This window comes from Triticum urartu, chromosome 5 (assembly GCF_003073215.2).
Source record: "Triticum urartu cultivar G1812 chromosome 5, Tu2.1, whole genome shotgun sequence".
Taxonomy (NCBI): Eukaryota; Viridiplantae; Streptophyta; class Magnoliopsida; order Poales; family Poaceae; genus Triticum; species Triticum urartu.
Window position 1 is genome coordinate 519924909 of NC_053026.1, and position 17262 is coordinate 519942170.

At 43.7% G+C, this 17262-nt stretch overlaps 1 protein-coding gene across 1 annotated transcript; it reads left to right on the forward strand.

Moving 5' to 3' along the window:
* Positions 1-304: 304 nt before the first annotated feature.
* LOC125510325 (1-acyl-sn-glycerol-3-phosphate acyltransferase PLS1) lies at positions 305-4123 on the forward strand. The gene is made up of 6 exons (XM_048675481.1): positions 305-419; positions 497-655; positions 2317-2442; positions 2646-2738; positions 2853-2936; positions 3672-4123. Exons 1-6 carry the CDS (start codon positions 357-359, stop codon positions 3876-3878), a joined length of 732 nt encoding a protein of 243 aa, XP_048531438.1. The 5' UTR covers positions 305-356; the 3' UTR covers positions 3879-4123.
* The last annotated feature ends 13139 nt before the right edge of the window (positions 4124-17262 follow it).

Consider the following 17262-nt stretch of genomic DNA (forward strand, 5'->3'; position numbering starts at 1 on the left):
TTAAGCTTAACTGATTCTTCTAGAAAATAGTCTAGGCTCAACTTCTGAAGTCAGAACTACCACATTTGAAAAAAAAAAGCAGAGCTAAAATTATTGAATGGATGCTATTTTTTTTTTGCTGGAACTGAGGATACTCAAGTAATTGTAGCACTGGAGAACTAAAGCCGGATATCATGGCACAGACATAATAATATCTCTATGCATCAGACAAGCATGATCTCTATGGTCCATGTAGATTCTTTTATGGAAACTTCAACAGGCATTATCTAGAATGGGCCGCACATGCATGTAGCTGAAGAAAGTAGTTATTGATTGTCTCATACCTTGATCAACTATTGCAGGTTATTGGTTGGTCCATGTGGTTTGCAGAGTACCTCTTTTTGGAGAGAAGCTGGGCAAAGGATGAAAAAACACTTAAAGTATTTTCCACCTTACCTAATACTACAATACTTTGCGGTTCATAGTAAATTAATGATATTTACACTCTTAAACGCAGTCGGGTCTTCAAAGGTTGAAAGACTTCCCCAGATCATTTTGGCTTGCCCTTTTTGTTGAGGGTACAAGATTTACTCCAGCAAAACTTTTAGCAGCTCAAGAATATGCAGTCTCACAGGGTTTGACAGCACCTAGGAATGTGCTGATTCCACGAACAAAGGTATACAATTTGTTTCTTCCAAACTGAAATATCGTACTCTGTGCAGTACTAACTTTGCACATCAGATGTCAAATCCGTCCCTAGTTTTCTCTGTTTACCTGGTCTCATTTTGTACAATTTTTATAATGCTTGGTTGTGACACGTATACAATTCTTAGATTTATCTTCTCTTATAACAGAGTTGATTGCGCAAAACCACAGGTTTTTGGCTTTGTTAACACAAATGGGCAGGTTGTGGATATTTTATAAAAACAACCACGACTTCTGAGGTAGCCTGTAGTGCTGCACCCAAACCTTTCACGGTGAAAATGACATAGAGCCCAGAAACTCACGTCGAATTACTCATGCCTCATGCTTAAGTGGACATGAGCTTATGGGCTCCACAAGTCAGGTCCTCCTATTCTCTCTGTCTCTCTCATGCCAATGCCGCTGTCTCGGTCTCATTCTCTTCTCTCCTGATGTGACTGGAAGCAGCCATGCAGTGACCTTGATTCGGCAATTCTCTGGTCAAAATTGGGAGCTGGGACCAGCTGCCGTGGCCTTTGTCGGCTGCGCTCTACCCACATCGGAAAGGAGGAATGGAGTATGGAATTAGGGGGGTTGGTGCATGCGAAGTCCTGGTTTGCCAGAAACTCATGTGTTTTACTTGGAAGCGGAGGAGCGGGATTGTGTTGGGTGAGGGCTGGACAGTGGCAGATGGCAACATAGGTGGACTGTGCTGGCTCAGCTCCCTGCACGAGAGTATGCACACATGGTCAAGAGGATGTGCATGGTCCTTAGGGACATGCAGGAAGCAGGAATGAGTCCGAGGACATGCTGGAGATAGTGAAGGTCAGAGACAAAGAAGATGACCTCGATGCAGCAATTCGCTGGTCCAAAATTAAATTAGTAAGGGGATTAGACAGAGGATAGTTGTGAACGAGCGGGAAGGTTGACTGGAGGCTACTGTGCTGGTTTGTCGCCAAATTTAGGATGCCCTTCTCCAGTTCTGACCGCTGCCGCCGCCTCTCGATCTCCACCTCAAGTGAGCCTTTGGAAAAATCTTCTCAAACACAAAATGCTCTCTTCTCCATTGATGTTTCCCCCTACTAATTTGACGCTACTGCGACCACACGGGGTAGCAACCAACGTGATCTGGGCTCACCACTGGTGACCCCCAGAGCACAGCGGGTTGCCTTGCTGACAAGCTCCCTGTGGTTGCCCTCCTCTGTTCCTCTCCTTGTCTCGTGCCACGGCCCTGCCTTGCCGGCACATCAGCCTGCTCGCATTGGCAACTAATTAACATGGCTGTGCTGACAGGTGGACTCAGTTGGTCAGTTTTATTGTCAAAACGACTCAATATTCGTCACCGCATCCACAAAACCACCTGTTACGGCAAAACCACCTGTTGTCTTGCAGAATTAACTCGTTTAGTATGGTAACAAAAAATCTCGCCTTCCCTTCCGATGGTCAAAACCTACATGAACACTTTGTCAGAACAAATATTTGGTACTTTGACGCTGTGCATTTGAACATTTTTTCCAAATTTTATCTCCATGTACTTAGTTTATCCCAGAAGTGTCGATATTCTAACAATTCTTTTTCATTTGCGACATCTTAGTACTTAGTTTATCTCAGAAGTGTCGTTATTCTAACAATTCTTTTTCATTTGTGACATCTTAGGGATTTGTATCAGCTGTAAGTATTATGCGTGACTTTGTCCCAGCTATCTACGATACAACAGTGATTATTCCGGAAGATTCGCCTAAACCAACAATACTGCGTATTCTTCAGGGACAATCATCAGTTGTAAGTATTCTAACTTCTGCAGTCTGTAGAAATTTACTAGCTGTGAACTTTAGCCATTAAATTTCTTGAAAATATTTGTGATTAAAAAATATATTTATAGCAACCTGAGTTGTTTTTCAGAACCCGTCGGATTCTAGCTCGAAGATTTTTGATTTGGTACCTTTGGTATTTCAATCATATTTACAACTCCACTGTTATTATAGGTTCATGTCCGCATAAAACGCCATTCAATGGGTGATATGCCTAACTCGGATGAGGATGTTTCAAAATGGTGCAAAGATATATTTGTAGCAAAGGTATGGAACTAATAATATTAATTGTAGGAAACTATGATCATATAATGTGTTACTGTTGGAACAAACCATGGATTGGCTGACGTGCTAGTCACTAATTTTCTTTCCCTGTGACAGGACGCGTTATTGGACAAACATATAGCAACTGGTACTTTTGATGAGGAAATTATACCAATTGGTCGTCCAGTGAAATCTTTGATGGTAAAACATAACCAAGGCACCATTTTATGCAATATCATTAACTTTTGACATAAAAAATCTGCGTCAATTATTACTCCCTCTGTTTCAATGTGAAAAAACCCTCAGCCCACCAAGCTTGCAGGGAAAGAAAACATTAAATCTGAAGAAGAGCTAACTAAACACGACCATGCATACCCCAGTTAAATTCCATGCTACAGCCAAGCCTCTTCTAAATCATTAAAGTAGGTATAAGTTGTAAACATTGTATTAACATACCGATTCTCGCTGGACAATTATTTTGAACGGAGAGTCCAAGGGCAGGGACAGTTAGAGTGGAATGGACGGAGTGGATGTTAAGAAACTAAAATAGTATGCAGTCACATGTGCCCTTAAGGTCCTTTAGCACCTTGTAACATAATGCGACACTTATTATCAAACTATTGACATGTACAGAATTAGAATAGTGCCTTTGAATAGAAAAAGAAGCAGGAAAATGCTCAATATGATCATGTGACATGGCACGACAACATTATTCATTTTTCCCACACAACTACAACATGACAGAATATTTTTCTCTTATTCTTATAGCATGCCATAGGTAAGTGGGTACATCTGCAGATGTGTGCAGCTCTTCTATTCTGCTATGAGAACTTCTAAGATTATGCTCATGCTCTTTCAGAATAAAAGGGGAGCTCATATTACCATATACAAATAGCTTATTTCTTGGTCTCACTTGAATTCTTGCTGTTGGCTCAGGTGGTCCTGTCTTGGTCATGTTTCCTCCTATATGGTGCTCATAGATTCTTACAGTGGACCCAGCTCTTGTCAACATGGAAAGGAGTGATCCTCTTTGCTTCTGGATTGGCAATGGTGACTGCCGTTATGCATGTATTCATCATGTTCTCGCAGGCCGAGCGCTCAAGCTCCGCTAAAGCAGCAAGGGACCGAGTGAAGAAGGATTGATAGCTCGTGTGAAATTCAGTCTATAGGGGAACTGCCAATTTATTATGTTCAGAATATATGTAGACACAGGCTCCATGGGTGAAATCTAGTATGTCCTTGTTGTCCTCGGTAAGAGCTTCAGGAATTTTGTGTGGCGAGAACTGTGAGCTTTCTTCCTTCTTTCTCTACTTTGCAATGACTTGTAAAGATTTGCTTTGCCATACCAGGAATCGCTGCTCGAATTTATCGAAGCTTTTTTTTTATCACTGTTCAGGCAATCCTTGGTACAGATTGCTATTGCCAACCTGGTTATTCTGCGCTTTGGTGTCGCTATGACATCGTGTCTGCGCTGGCTCAAGGAGGGAAATGTGAACGCCAAACTTTTTCACCTCGTGGCTAATGGACGAGTGTGCTAAGGGCATCCCATCTCTTTGTTCTGGTTCCGACCTGATCTTGGACCAAAAGGTTATAGATGAGGTGTTCTTCTAGTTCCAGGCATATGATTTGAGATATGTGCGCTGCGCATTGAAGCGGCATTCTACAATGTATTAGGGCAGTCCCAATGCTACACCGTGTGATATATATCTTGGACGCCAATATTGGCTGACGTCAGCTCCTAGGCCATCACCGACGCTCCCCCCCCCCCCCCCCCCCCCCCCCCCCCCCCCCCCCCCCCCCCCCCCAACTCACCCAGTTCCTCCAGGCCTTGTGAGGCAAGACAACCCTCCTCCCAACTTCGCGTTCTGGTTTGCCTCCTCTCTTGAGTTGCCATGGCAAATTTGCCCACATAAAAACAGCCACAGCAGAAGCTGGATGCTGTTCACCCTCCTCGCTAACATTTCCATCCCCGCACTGCCCAGACCGATTGCACCAGATACGAAGTAGTAAGCCCTCAAATTGTGCCTTGTATGTCGAAGAGGCGGAGTACATATCATCTTTAGTGAACTTCCATACAATTGAATCATCCATCCCCTCCTCAAGGGCGACATAATTCAGCTTTCCCCAAAGATTTGCAAACTCTTGGACGTGACCAAGGGAAAGGCCATTGGAAATGTCGATGTTAGAGATCCACAGATTGTTGTGTAGAGCTTGCTAGAAGGAGCAATTTTTCTTTCGGGAGAGGTCAAAGATGCGAGGCGCAATGTCATGGGGTCTCAAGCCCTGTAGCCAAGATGAGTTTCAAAATTTTGCCGTTCGTCCGTTGCCCACTGTGACGCGGGTGGTAGCCGCAAAAAAGGCCCGGTCATCATCCGTGCACGGTGTGCCCATACCGATCCATGGTTTTGTGGACTCCTTCCACTCAAACCAAAGGCAAAGCCACCTAAGCCGAAGAGCCTCAGTAAATTTGCCCAAATTTAACACGCCCATGCCACCGTTCTTCTTCGGCTTGCAAACAAGGTCCCGATTTATTTTGCATTTTCTACCGAAAACTGTATCCGGGCCCACCCAAAGATAGGCGCGCCGTAGACTATCAATTTTCTTCATAACCTCCACCGGGATGTCGAGAGGCGTAAGGTGGTATATGGCAATAGCGGTGAGGATGGCCTTAACAAGAACAACCTGGCCCGCAGTGGCGACATGTCTGCTTTGCCAAGGGGAGAGCTTGCCGGCCACCTTATCCTCAAGGTGCTGAAAATGAATCCGCTTGAGACGCTTAACGGACAACGACAGCCCAAGGTATCTCATCGGGAACAAGGTGCGAACAGCCGAGAAAGCATGGAGAATATCATCAAGATCAACACCTCTATTGCCCATACCAATCCATCGGATTAATTGACTCAAGACAAGGCTGGTGCCGACCATCATTACAACTTTGTGGAATTGCAAGTCGACGGAGGGAGGCGCTCGCGAAGCGATGTACTAGAGTATGATCATACTTTGTGGAATTGCAAGTCGATGGGGGGAGGTGCTTGCAAGCGAGGTACTATAGTATGATCATGTTCATCATGAATAGGTGAAAAATATGAGAAGTGGCAACACATATTCGCAAGGGGCAAAGAGGAGAAGTGGTGATATGGATGGTTCGTTTCTCGCATTGGAACTCACAGACACATTTGCTAGTAAAACTAAAACAATGGTATGCAGTTGCGTACTCCTAAGAAAAATTTAAATAAAAAGACAATCCTTGAAAATTATCAGTCTAGTCTTATTCCGAGACCTGATGAAACATTACCGAGTACCCGTCATATACAAGAGAATGCGCTAGTAAATGGCTATCAGAAAGGTTCAGGCAATCTGCTGCCCGGGTTATACACGATTATTCATCAGGTTGGACACCAGCTTCCTTCTGGAGGGCAATTTGTGGAATTGCAAGTCGATGGAGGGAGGCGCTTGCAAAGCGAGGTACTATAGTATGATCATGTTCATTGAGGCTGCTTTTTTTGGGGGGAGGGGGTGCATAGGTTACGTAGCTTTGCGCAACGCCCGGCAAATGGCACGAGGGGGGGTATATATCCTCATTCTCTGGGATGATACCTTGGTGGAGATGTCCAACATCACCTTTACAACCTATTGCCTCTCAGCCATGGTTCGTGTTAGGGATTCAGCCGCGAGATTTAAGATAACAACCGTTTATGGCCTGACCGACCCCTCGCTTAAAGACGTGTTCTTTGCCGAGCTCATTAGCCAGAAGCCGCCTGTTGGGGTCGCTTGGATCGCCTCCAGGGATTTCAACCAGATTTATCAGGCAAGGGATAAAAAAAGAGGAACGTTAACACCAGTCGAATCAACTGGTTCCGTGCAACTCTCAATAGTTGTGAGCTTAAAGAAATCCACCTCCAAAATAGGAGGTTCACCTGGAGCAAGTAGAGACCAAACCCAACCCTGAGCAAGCTTGACTCTTTCTTTTGCAATGCAGAGTTGGACACCACCTTCAACGACCATGTGCTCCATGCACTTTCTTCGTCCCTATCTAACCATTGCCCGCTCCTGATCGCCGATGATAAGGGTCCTAGGAGGCCTAAGACTTTCAAATTCGAGAACTTTTGGATTTCTATGCCTGGCTTCAGTGATGTGGTCCAAAAGGCCTGGGTCGAGCCTATTGATCACACCGAGCCACACATTATCCTTTTCCACAAGCTAAAGAAAACGGCGATGCGCCTCTCACAATGGAGTAGCGGTCTCTTCTCTAAAGCTAAGATCCATCTCCATGCCACCCTCTTGGTGATCCTCCTCCTCGACATTGCTCAGGAGGGAAGGCTGCTCTCCCCCGAGGAGCTCGACCTTCGGGCTAGGCTCAAGAGAAGGGTCATAAGCCTGCCCATGCTCGAGAAAGCACGCAAGAAGCAATGTGCCAGAATCGCAAACATCAAAGAAGGTGATGCCAACACGAAGTTCTTTCACCGTCGGGTTAATGCGCGAAGGAGGAAAAACCACATTCACCGTATCATGAATGATCAAGGGTGGATGACCGAGCACAACGCTAAGGAAAAAATAATTCACGACCATTTCTCGCATATAATGGAAAGGGAAAGTGCAAGCACAAAGGACTTCAATTGGGAGGAACTCAACCTGGAGTCGCATGACCTGCATGATGACCCACAAGTATAGGGGATCAATTGTAGCTCTTTTCAATAAGTAAGAGTGTCGAACCCAACGAGGAGCAGAAGGAAATGACAAGTAGTCTCCGGTAAGGTATTGTCTGCAAGTGCTGAAATTGTAAATAGCGGAGTAGTTTGATTGCAAGATAATTTGTAACAAGAAAGTAACGATAATAGTAACAAAAGTGCAGCAAGGTAGCCCAATCCTTTTAAGGCAAAGGACATGCCAAAACGGTCTCTTATGATAAGTAAAGCATTTTTGAGGGTACACGGGAATTTCATCTAGTCACTTTCATCATGTTGGTTCGATTTGTGTTCGCTACTTTGATAATTTGCTATGTGGGTGGACCGGTGCTTAGGTGTTGTTCTTGCTTGAACAAACCTCCTACTTATGATTAACCCTCCCGCAAGCATCCGCAACTACGAGAAAAGTATTAAGAATAAATTCTAACCATAGCATTAAACTTTTGAATCCAATCGGTCCCTTATGGAATAGCGCACAAACTGGGGTTTAAGCTTGTGTCACTCTCGCAACCCACCATCTAATTGCTACTCCACAATGCATTCCCTTAGGCCCAAATATGGTGAAGTGCCATGTAGTCGACGTTCACATGACACCACTAAGGGAATAACAACATACATACTATCAAAATATCAAACACATATCAAGTTCACATGATTACTTGCAACATGATTTCTCCCGTGACCTCAAGAACAAAGGTAACTACTCACAAATAATAATCATGCTCAAGATCAGAGGGGTATTAAATAGCATAATGGATCTAAACATATAATCTTCCACCAAATAAACCATATAGTAATCAACTACAAGATGTAATCAACACTACTAATCACCCACAAGCACCAATCTATAGTTCCGGTAACAAGATTGAACACAAGAGATGAACTAGGGTTTGAGATGAGATGGTGCTGTTGAAGATGTTGATGGAGATTTCCCTTCCCAAGATGGGAGAGTTGTTGGTGATGATGATGACGATGATTTCCCCCTCCGGGAGGGAAGTTCCCCCGATGGAATCGCTTCGCTGAAGGGCAAAAGTGCTCCTACCCAAGTTCCGCCTCGAGGCGGCGGCGCTCCGTCCCGAAAGTCTCCTCCTTATTTTTTATAGGTCAAAATCACTTTATACCAGAAGATGGGCATCAGAGGTGGGCCGAGGAGGCCACAACCCACCAGGGCGCGCCTGGGGGGGCCTAGCATGCCTAGGTGGGTTGTGCCCACCTGGTGGCCCCCTCTGGTGGTTATTGGCTCCATTATTTCTTAAATGTTCCATAAAAAATCTCCGTGAAGTTTCATCTTATTTGGAGTTGTGCAGAATAGGTAGCCTGACGTGGCTTTTCAGGTCCATATTCCCAATTTCCGGAATTCTCCCTCTTGGTGTGTTCCTTACAAATTATGAGAGAAAAGGCATTAGAATTACTCCAAAAAGCATTATTATGGATAAAAACATTATAAATAATAGTAAGAAAACATGATGCAAAATGGACGTATCAACTCCCCCAAGCTTAGACCTCGCTTGTCCTCAAGCGAAAACCGAAATCGAAAAACATGTCCACATGCTTGGAGAGAGAGGTGTCGATAAAAACAAAATACGAACATAGAAGCATCATGTTGATTATTATAACAACAACAAAATTAAATATAGGACTTTTATCATATACTTCTCATGAATAAGTAATAGTTCATCACACAATCAAAGTATAAAGCAAAAACTCTATTAGAAACCAACAAACTATGTTCTCAGTCAACTTTGCAACTGCAATTCATCATCTTTTCGAGAAGAGTCACGTGCCGGAGCCTTTAGGAAAGTCCACATACTCAACCGTCATATAGTCTTCTAGGATTGGTAACACTCACCCCGTACCCATGAGCAAAACATTTCAACTGGACACACAGAAATATAGGGGCTTATGATTTTGCCTCCCAACATACTCACCTCAAGGGTGATGTCAACAATAATAACTCACGCCACCCATATTCAACTGGACATATGTGCCTAGATATTTCCTCACCACATGATGCTTGCCAAAGGAGAAAAATAAAAGGAATAGAAAGAAAAACTTTGACTCTTTGCATAAAAGTAAAAGATAGGCCCTTCGCAGAGGGAAGCAGATGTTGCCATGCGCTTATTTGTTTGTATTCCCAATCCCTTAGTGCAAGAGAATGTCACGTTGTATTGCCCCTTAAGATGACAACCTTTATTATGCAGTTTGTCGCTTTTATTCTTTGTCATCCAAGTTCGTACAACGCTCAATTTTCTCTTACACTAAATGATCTCACACTTTTAGAAGCAAATTTTATTGCCTTTGCACCGATGACAACTTACTTGAGGGATCTTGCTCAATCCCTAGGTAGGTATGGTGGACACTTGAAAAGGATTTGGGTTTAAGGGTTTTTGGATGCACAAGTAGTATCTCTACTTAGTGCGGAATTTTTGGCTAGCAAAGATAGGGGGCAAGCATCACGTGTTAAAGGATCTATAACAATATGACTTCTATGTGAATATAAACAAACATAAATCATTAAGTTGTCTTCCTTGCCCAATGTCAACAATTTTGGCATATAATATTTTGATGAGGGCTCACAATCACTAAAGATTTCTAGGATAGTATATCTATATGTGAATCTTCTCTTCCCTTATTAATTCTTTCATGAATTGCATCACTAACTAATGCTATGTTTGTCAATCTCTAATAAAATTTTATACTTATACTTTTCCTTATGTGGTGCTATCACCTACCATAGGATTAGTATATAATCTTATTGATTTATTTCCTTTCTTATTTTTATTTCCTTCCTCTTTTTCTTTCTTATTTCTTCTCTTTATTTGCAACATGAAAGTAAAGAAAGCAAAAACTCAAACTAACTTTATTATATAACTTGCACACGATTACAAGGATAAATCGCTAAGCAAACTCTTGAAGAAGAAAGGATATAACTAAACTTTTATTTCATCTAAAAGCAAAAGATCGAACTAAGATAAGTAAAATAAAAAAGATAATGGGATGATATGATACCGGGGCACCTCCCCCAAGCTTGGCGGAAGCCAAGGGGAGTGCCCATACCCGATACTGAGTTCTCCTTTGGTGGTGAAGATGATGATGGTGGTGATGACAATTTTGCCTTCAACTTTTTCATATTGTAGTTGAGGAGAGCAATTTCCTCTTTCAGATCGTCGACCTCCAACTCCAACTTCAAGATCTTGTCACATAAATCCCCTTTGCTTTTCGCTTTTCCGTCGAAAACGAGAGGGAATAGATCGGTTAGGTCATTTAGGAATGTTGGATTTCTTGAACTCTATATGCATATCCCCAGGTTGAGGTAGAGGAACATCTTCCTCCTCCGAGCTTGAATCATCGACCCTCATCAAGTGAGCATCCTCCTCATCATCTGAAGTTCGACCATAAGGAGATAGGTCTTCATAGGTCTTTGAGTCAGCAATAAGATGTGAGACATAGCTCTCTCCGTCGGAGTCTTGGGACGACATACTTTCAAAACTGCGCAGGACACATCAAGAAAAGAGAACAGAGGATTTCTCCGTGATACGGTGATCAACAGGTTTGAGAAGTACATATAGATTTTTTTATCTTGGAGAACAAGTATAAGGTAGAAAAACAGAGTACGAGAGGTGTCCCAGGTGGGCACAACCCACCTCGGGCGCCAGGCAAGCCTGGTGCGCCCTGGTGTCTTGTGCCCACCAGGGGACGCTTCCTGGGAGTTTTCTTTATTTCCAAAATTCTAAAATATTCCAAAACTGATAAAAAGATATTTTTGCAGTTTTTTCGGAGTCCGTTTACTTACCGTATCACGTACCTCCTTATTTTCATGATTTTGGAGTGTTCCGGAAGGACTCTTTTATGTGTTCTTCTGGTGTCATGGTTTGGATAATATTACTTTCAACATTAATAGGCATACCTGAGATATAATGCTTTATTCGTTGCCCATTGACAACCTTCGGGTTAGTACCTTCAGAGTTATTTATTTTGATGGCTCCAGACCGGTAAACCTCCTCAATGACATATGGGCCTTCCCATTTTGAGAGGAGCTTTCCTGCAAAAAAACTGAAATGAGAGTTGTACAACAGAACATATTCTCCGACTTTAAACACACGCTTTTGGATTCTTTTGTCATGCCATCTTTTAACCTTTTCTTTGAATAACTTTGCATTTTCATAAGCTTGGGTTCTCCATGTTGGGGAATGCAGTAATTTCAAAAAAATTCCTACGCACACGCAAGATCTATCATGGTGATGCATAGCTATGAGAGGGAAGAGTGTTGTCCACGTACCCTCATAGACCGTAAGCGGAAGCGTTATGACAACACGGTTGATGTAGTCATATGTCTTCATGATCCGGCCGATCCTAGTACTGAAAGTACGGCACCTCCGCGATCTGCACACGTTCAGCTCGGTGACGTCCCACGAACTCTTGATCTAGCTGAGTGTCGAGGGAGAGCTTCGTCAGCACGACGACGTGATGACAGTGATGATGAAGCGACCGACGCAGGGCTTCGCCTAAGCACTATGACGATATAACCGAGGTGGATTATGGTGGAGGGGGGCACCGCACGCGGCTAAGACAATGATCAACTTGTGTGTCTATGGGGTGCCCCCCTCCCTTGTATATAAAGGAGTGGAGGAGGGGGGAGGGCCGGCCCTCTATGGCGCGCCCTAGGGGAGTCCTACTCCCACCGGGAGTAGGATTCCCCCCTTCCAAGTAGTAGGAGTAGGAGAGAAGGAAGGGGAGGAGAGGGGGAAGGAAGGGGGGGCCCACCAAATTCATATTGGGCTACGCGCGCGTGCCTCCCACCTTTTCCCTTCCTCTCCTCTATTCCACTAAGGCCCAATAAGGCACATATACTCCCGGGGGGTTCCAGTAACCTCCCGGTACTCCGGAAAATGCCTGAACTCATCCGGAACCATTCCGATGTCCAAACATAGGCTTCCAATATATTGATCTTTACGTCTTGACCATTTCGAGACTCCTCGTCATGTCCGTGATCATATCCGGGACTCCGAACTACCTTCGGTACATCAAAACACATAAACTCATAATACCGATCATCACTGAACGTTAAGCGTGCGGACCCTACGGGTTCGAGAACTATGTAGACATGACCGAGACTCATCTCCGGTCAATAACCAATAACGGAACCTGGATGCTCATATTGGTTCCTACATATTCCACGAAGATCTTCATCAGTCAAACCGCACAACAACATACGTTGTTCCCTTTGTCATCGGTATGTTACTTGGCCGAGATTCGATCGTCGGTATCTCAATACCTAGTTCAATCTCGATACCTTCAAGTCTCTTTACTCGTTCCGTAATGCATCATCCTGCAACTAACTCATTAGTCACATTGCTTGCAAGGCTTATAGTGATGTGCATTACCGAGAGGGCCGAGAGATACCTCTCCGGTACTCGGAGTGACAAATCCTAATCTCGATCTATGCCAACTCAACAAACACCATCGAAGACACCTGTAGAGAATCTTTATAGTCACCCAGTTACGTTGTGACATTTGATAGCACACTAAGTGTTCCTCTGGTATTTGGGAGTTGCATGATCTCATAGTCATAGGAACATGTATAAGTTATGGAGAAAGCAATAGCAACAAACTAAAAGATCATTGTGCTAAGCTAACGGATGGGTCAAGTCAATCACATCATTCTCTAATGATGTGATCCCGTTAATCAAATGACAACTCATGTCTATGGTCAGGAAACATAACCATCATTGATTCAACGAGCTAGTCAAGTAGAGGCATACTAGTGACACTCTGTTTGTCTATGTATTCACACATGTACTAAGTTTCCGGTTAATACAATTCTAGCATGAATAATAAAAATTTATCATGATATAAGGAAATATAAATAACAACTTTATTATTGGCTCTAGGGCATATTTCCTTCTGTCTCCCACTTGCACTAGAGTCAATAATCTAGATTACATTGTAATGATTCTAACACCCATGGAGTCTTGGCGCTGATCATGTTTTGCTCGTGAGAGAGGCTTAGTCAACGGGTCTGCAACATTCAGATCCATATGTATCTTGCAAATATCTATGTCTCCCTCCTTGACTTGATCGCGGATGGAATTGCAGCGTCTCTTGATGTGCTTGGTTCTCTTGTGATATCTGGATTCTTTTGACAAGGCAATTGCACCAGCATTATCACAAAAGATTTTCATTGGACCCGTTGCACTAGGTATTACACCTAGATAGGATATGGACTCCTTCATTTGCTGCTTCTGAAGCAGCTATGTACTCCGCTTCACACGTAGATCCCGCCACGACGCTCTGCTTGGAACTGCACCAACTTGCAGTTCCACCATTTAATAAAAACACGCATCCGGTTTGTGACTTAGAGTCATCCAGATCAGTGTCAAAGCTTGCATCGACGTAACCGTTTACGACGAGCTCTTTGTCACCTCCATATATGAGAAACATATCCTTAGTCCTTTTCAGGTATTTCAGGATGTTCTTAACCGCTGTCCAGTGATCCACTCCTGGATTACTTTGGTACCTCCTTGCTAAACTAATAGCAAGGCACACATCAGGTCTGGTACACAGCATAGCATACATGATAGAACCTATGGCTGAAGCATAGGGAACGACTTTCATTTTCTCTCTATCTTCTGCAGTGGTCGGGCATTGAGTCTGACTCAATTTCACACCTTGTAATACAGGCAAGAACCCTTTCTTTGCCTGATCCATTTTGAACTTCTTCAAAACTTTATCAAGGTATGTGCTTTGTGAGAGTCCAATTAAGCGTCTTGATCTATCTCTATAGATCTTGATACCCAATGTATAAGCAGCTTCACTGAGGTCTTTCATTGAAAAATTCTTATTCAAGTACCCTTTTATGCTATTCAGAAATTTAGTATCATTTCCGATCAACAATATGTCATCCATATATAATATCAGAAATGCTACAGAGCTCCCACTCACTTTCTTGTAAATACAAGCTTCTCCAAAAGTCTGTATACAACCATATGCTTTGATCACACTATCAAAGCGTATATTCCAACTCCGAGAGACTTGCACCAGTCCATACACTACAAAAAAATACACTTCCGTGATGATACGTGTTTGTCACAATAGGTCGCGTTTTTTGTCATGCATGTACATCCATGACGATTTTATGATAGAATCAACATAGTCATACCTGTGCTGTCGTAGAAGTGTTCCATGACATTACCAAAATTACCATCACGGAAGTGTCCACTTCCATGACGATAAATCGCGCATCACAGAAGTGCTTTCGTCAAGGGTGACCGACACGTGGCATCCACCGTAACGGAACGCCGTTAAGCTATCGGGTCGGATTTTGGATCCGATAACCCATTAACAGCCCTGGCCAATGGGAAATTTCCACGTGTAAAATTCTGATTGGCCGAAGGGAACACCTGTTAGCTCGTCAGTGGGCCAGATGTCGCCCGTCCATTGGAGCAGACCTGCCTATGATACGTCGACACGTGGCTGGGCTCAACAGAGGCCCATATAGGTTAAAAAGGCCGGCCCAGTCAAAGGCCCGTAGAACTTATTCAGGTACTAGTGGGCCAGCCCAATAACGGCCTGCTTAATAAAGGCCCATTTACGGCCCGAAGCCAGATCTGGCCCGTTAATTGTTTGCCCAATATTTGGGCCCATTTACGGCCTGAAGCCAGATCTAGCCCGTTAATTGTTCGCCCAATATTTGGGCCCATTTGCGGCCTGAAGCCAGATCTGGCCCGTTAATTATTCGTCGAATATTTGGGCCCAACTACAGCCCAGTGACTTTCGGCCTGTTAGAGGCCTGATGTAGACATGGGCCCATTTCAGCCCGGTGTGACTTTCGGCCTGGGAATGGCCCGTGCTGCCCATGGCCCATATATGGTCCGACGGGACATTGGGCCCACTAACGGCCCGTGCTAAAGGTGGCAACAGTTAAGCCCAACGTGACTTTGGGCCTGTTAAAGGCCTATCGCGTAATTCGGCCCGTTGATGCCTGTGCTAAGCTTTCGGCCTCTTAATGGTCCATGATATCAGTGGGCCAACTAAGGCCCGAGATATGTTTCGGCCTGGTAACGGCCCGTGAGCTAACTGGGCCCAAAACTGCCCGGTCTACATTTCGGCCTGCTGAAGGCCCGTCGACGACCAGTGAAAATTGAGGCCCAACATGCAGTTTGGCCTGCTAAAGGCCCGTGGTTTCATCTTGGCCGTAACAGGCCAGTACAATATTCAGCCTGTTAATGGCCCAACACTACCTGGGCCAAACTAAGCGCTGGGTCGACAAAAGGCCCAACTAAAATATAGGCTAGTGTATGTTTGGGCCTGGCGCAATGTGTGAAGGCCCCAATCATTCGGGCCCAAGAAAGACGCAGGCCGGCCCAATTGTGGCCCGCTAAAAACCTGGCCCGTTAGAGTCGAATGTTTCGGTCCGGTCGACTACATCTGATTTTTTTCAGATAGCGAATGATGGCAGTAACTAGTAGGAATTAAGAACAAACCTACTCTATACAATAAAGAAATTACGGCATAGTAACTAAGAATAAACCTACACTATACAATAAAGGATTTAAGGTATATTACATCCACTGGGCATCGAAGTTCGCCACCAGTGATCATAAAGAGCAACGAAGAAGCAGATTACAAAAACTGGGCACCATTGCAGCGTAACAAAATAATACTGAACTGAGACCACTTCCAAGACAGTTCAAGAAAGGTTAGCCTTGTGGGGGAACTGCTGTGCAAGCTGCTGAGTAAGGCTGTGAGACCGGCCTAGCATGTCGGTCATAGCTTCCAGGTGTAGCTGTTTAGCGATGAGGTTCTCATTGGTGTTCTCCACAATCTTTCTTAGAGATAGGGCTTCAAGTTGAAGTTGAGTTGCAGAGTGCCTTTCTGCTAGAACTTGGGACTAAAGAAGTCGAACTGATTCAGACAATGAATTCTGTGAGCTTATCTGACTGTTAGTCTCAAGTAACTTGAACACTGCATCAAGACAATACTTTGGGGCTGTCTCGCTATCTTGAAGATGTTTTGCCTTCTTTGCTGCAATATATGTTGGGTTTGTCTCACAGCCTTCAGCAGACTTGTGCATGCCATCAGGCATATCACCCTGAAACAAAGCAGAGAGATGACAGGTTTTGCACGTGTATAAACAAAGATGATAACTGTTCTGTCAATTCTATCCAATTTCAAATTAGAAAATAAAGAGTAAGTTCAAAATATCAATAGCATAATTTGGCATTGTTCATAATGCGGGGAGCTTCACCACACTAATGGATTACCATGTCAACATAACAAGCATAGATGAAGGGCAAAGAAAATCATTGTATCTATTTTGGATAATGTGCATGGCATGTTGTTCATATCATCAGCCACATCAGTAAGATAAAACAGGAGATGACAAGGTGCAAACGTGGGCTGCTTCACCACACACTGGATTATAGATCCACAAAACAAGCATACATATAGGGAGTATTAAGTAATGTGCATGGTATGAATAAGGAATTTGGTTTTACAAGTAAAACTTAGAACTTACGGTTCTTACGGACATGCATTTTGGTAGAAACAACAAACTAAACAACAGTAAATGATAGGGAGTATGAGCAAATTAAACAGCAGTTGAGGATAAAGGCTTTAGAAGGACTGACTTACATTAAAAGTTAACACCGGATTTATAATGCCCTTCTCCATGTCAAGGGAAGGATAACTCAAGAATTTCAGCACAGAATCTTCTTCATAAGCATTGCCTGTACTCTACATCTTGTAGAGAGTAATTATAGATATGATAATACTGGAAGGGATAGAGGATAATGAAGATAAGATGCAGATTGATGCTACATAATCAACTACCAATCCCTGGA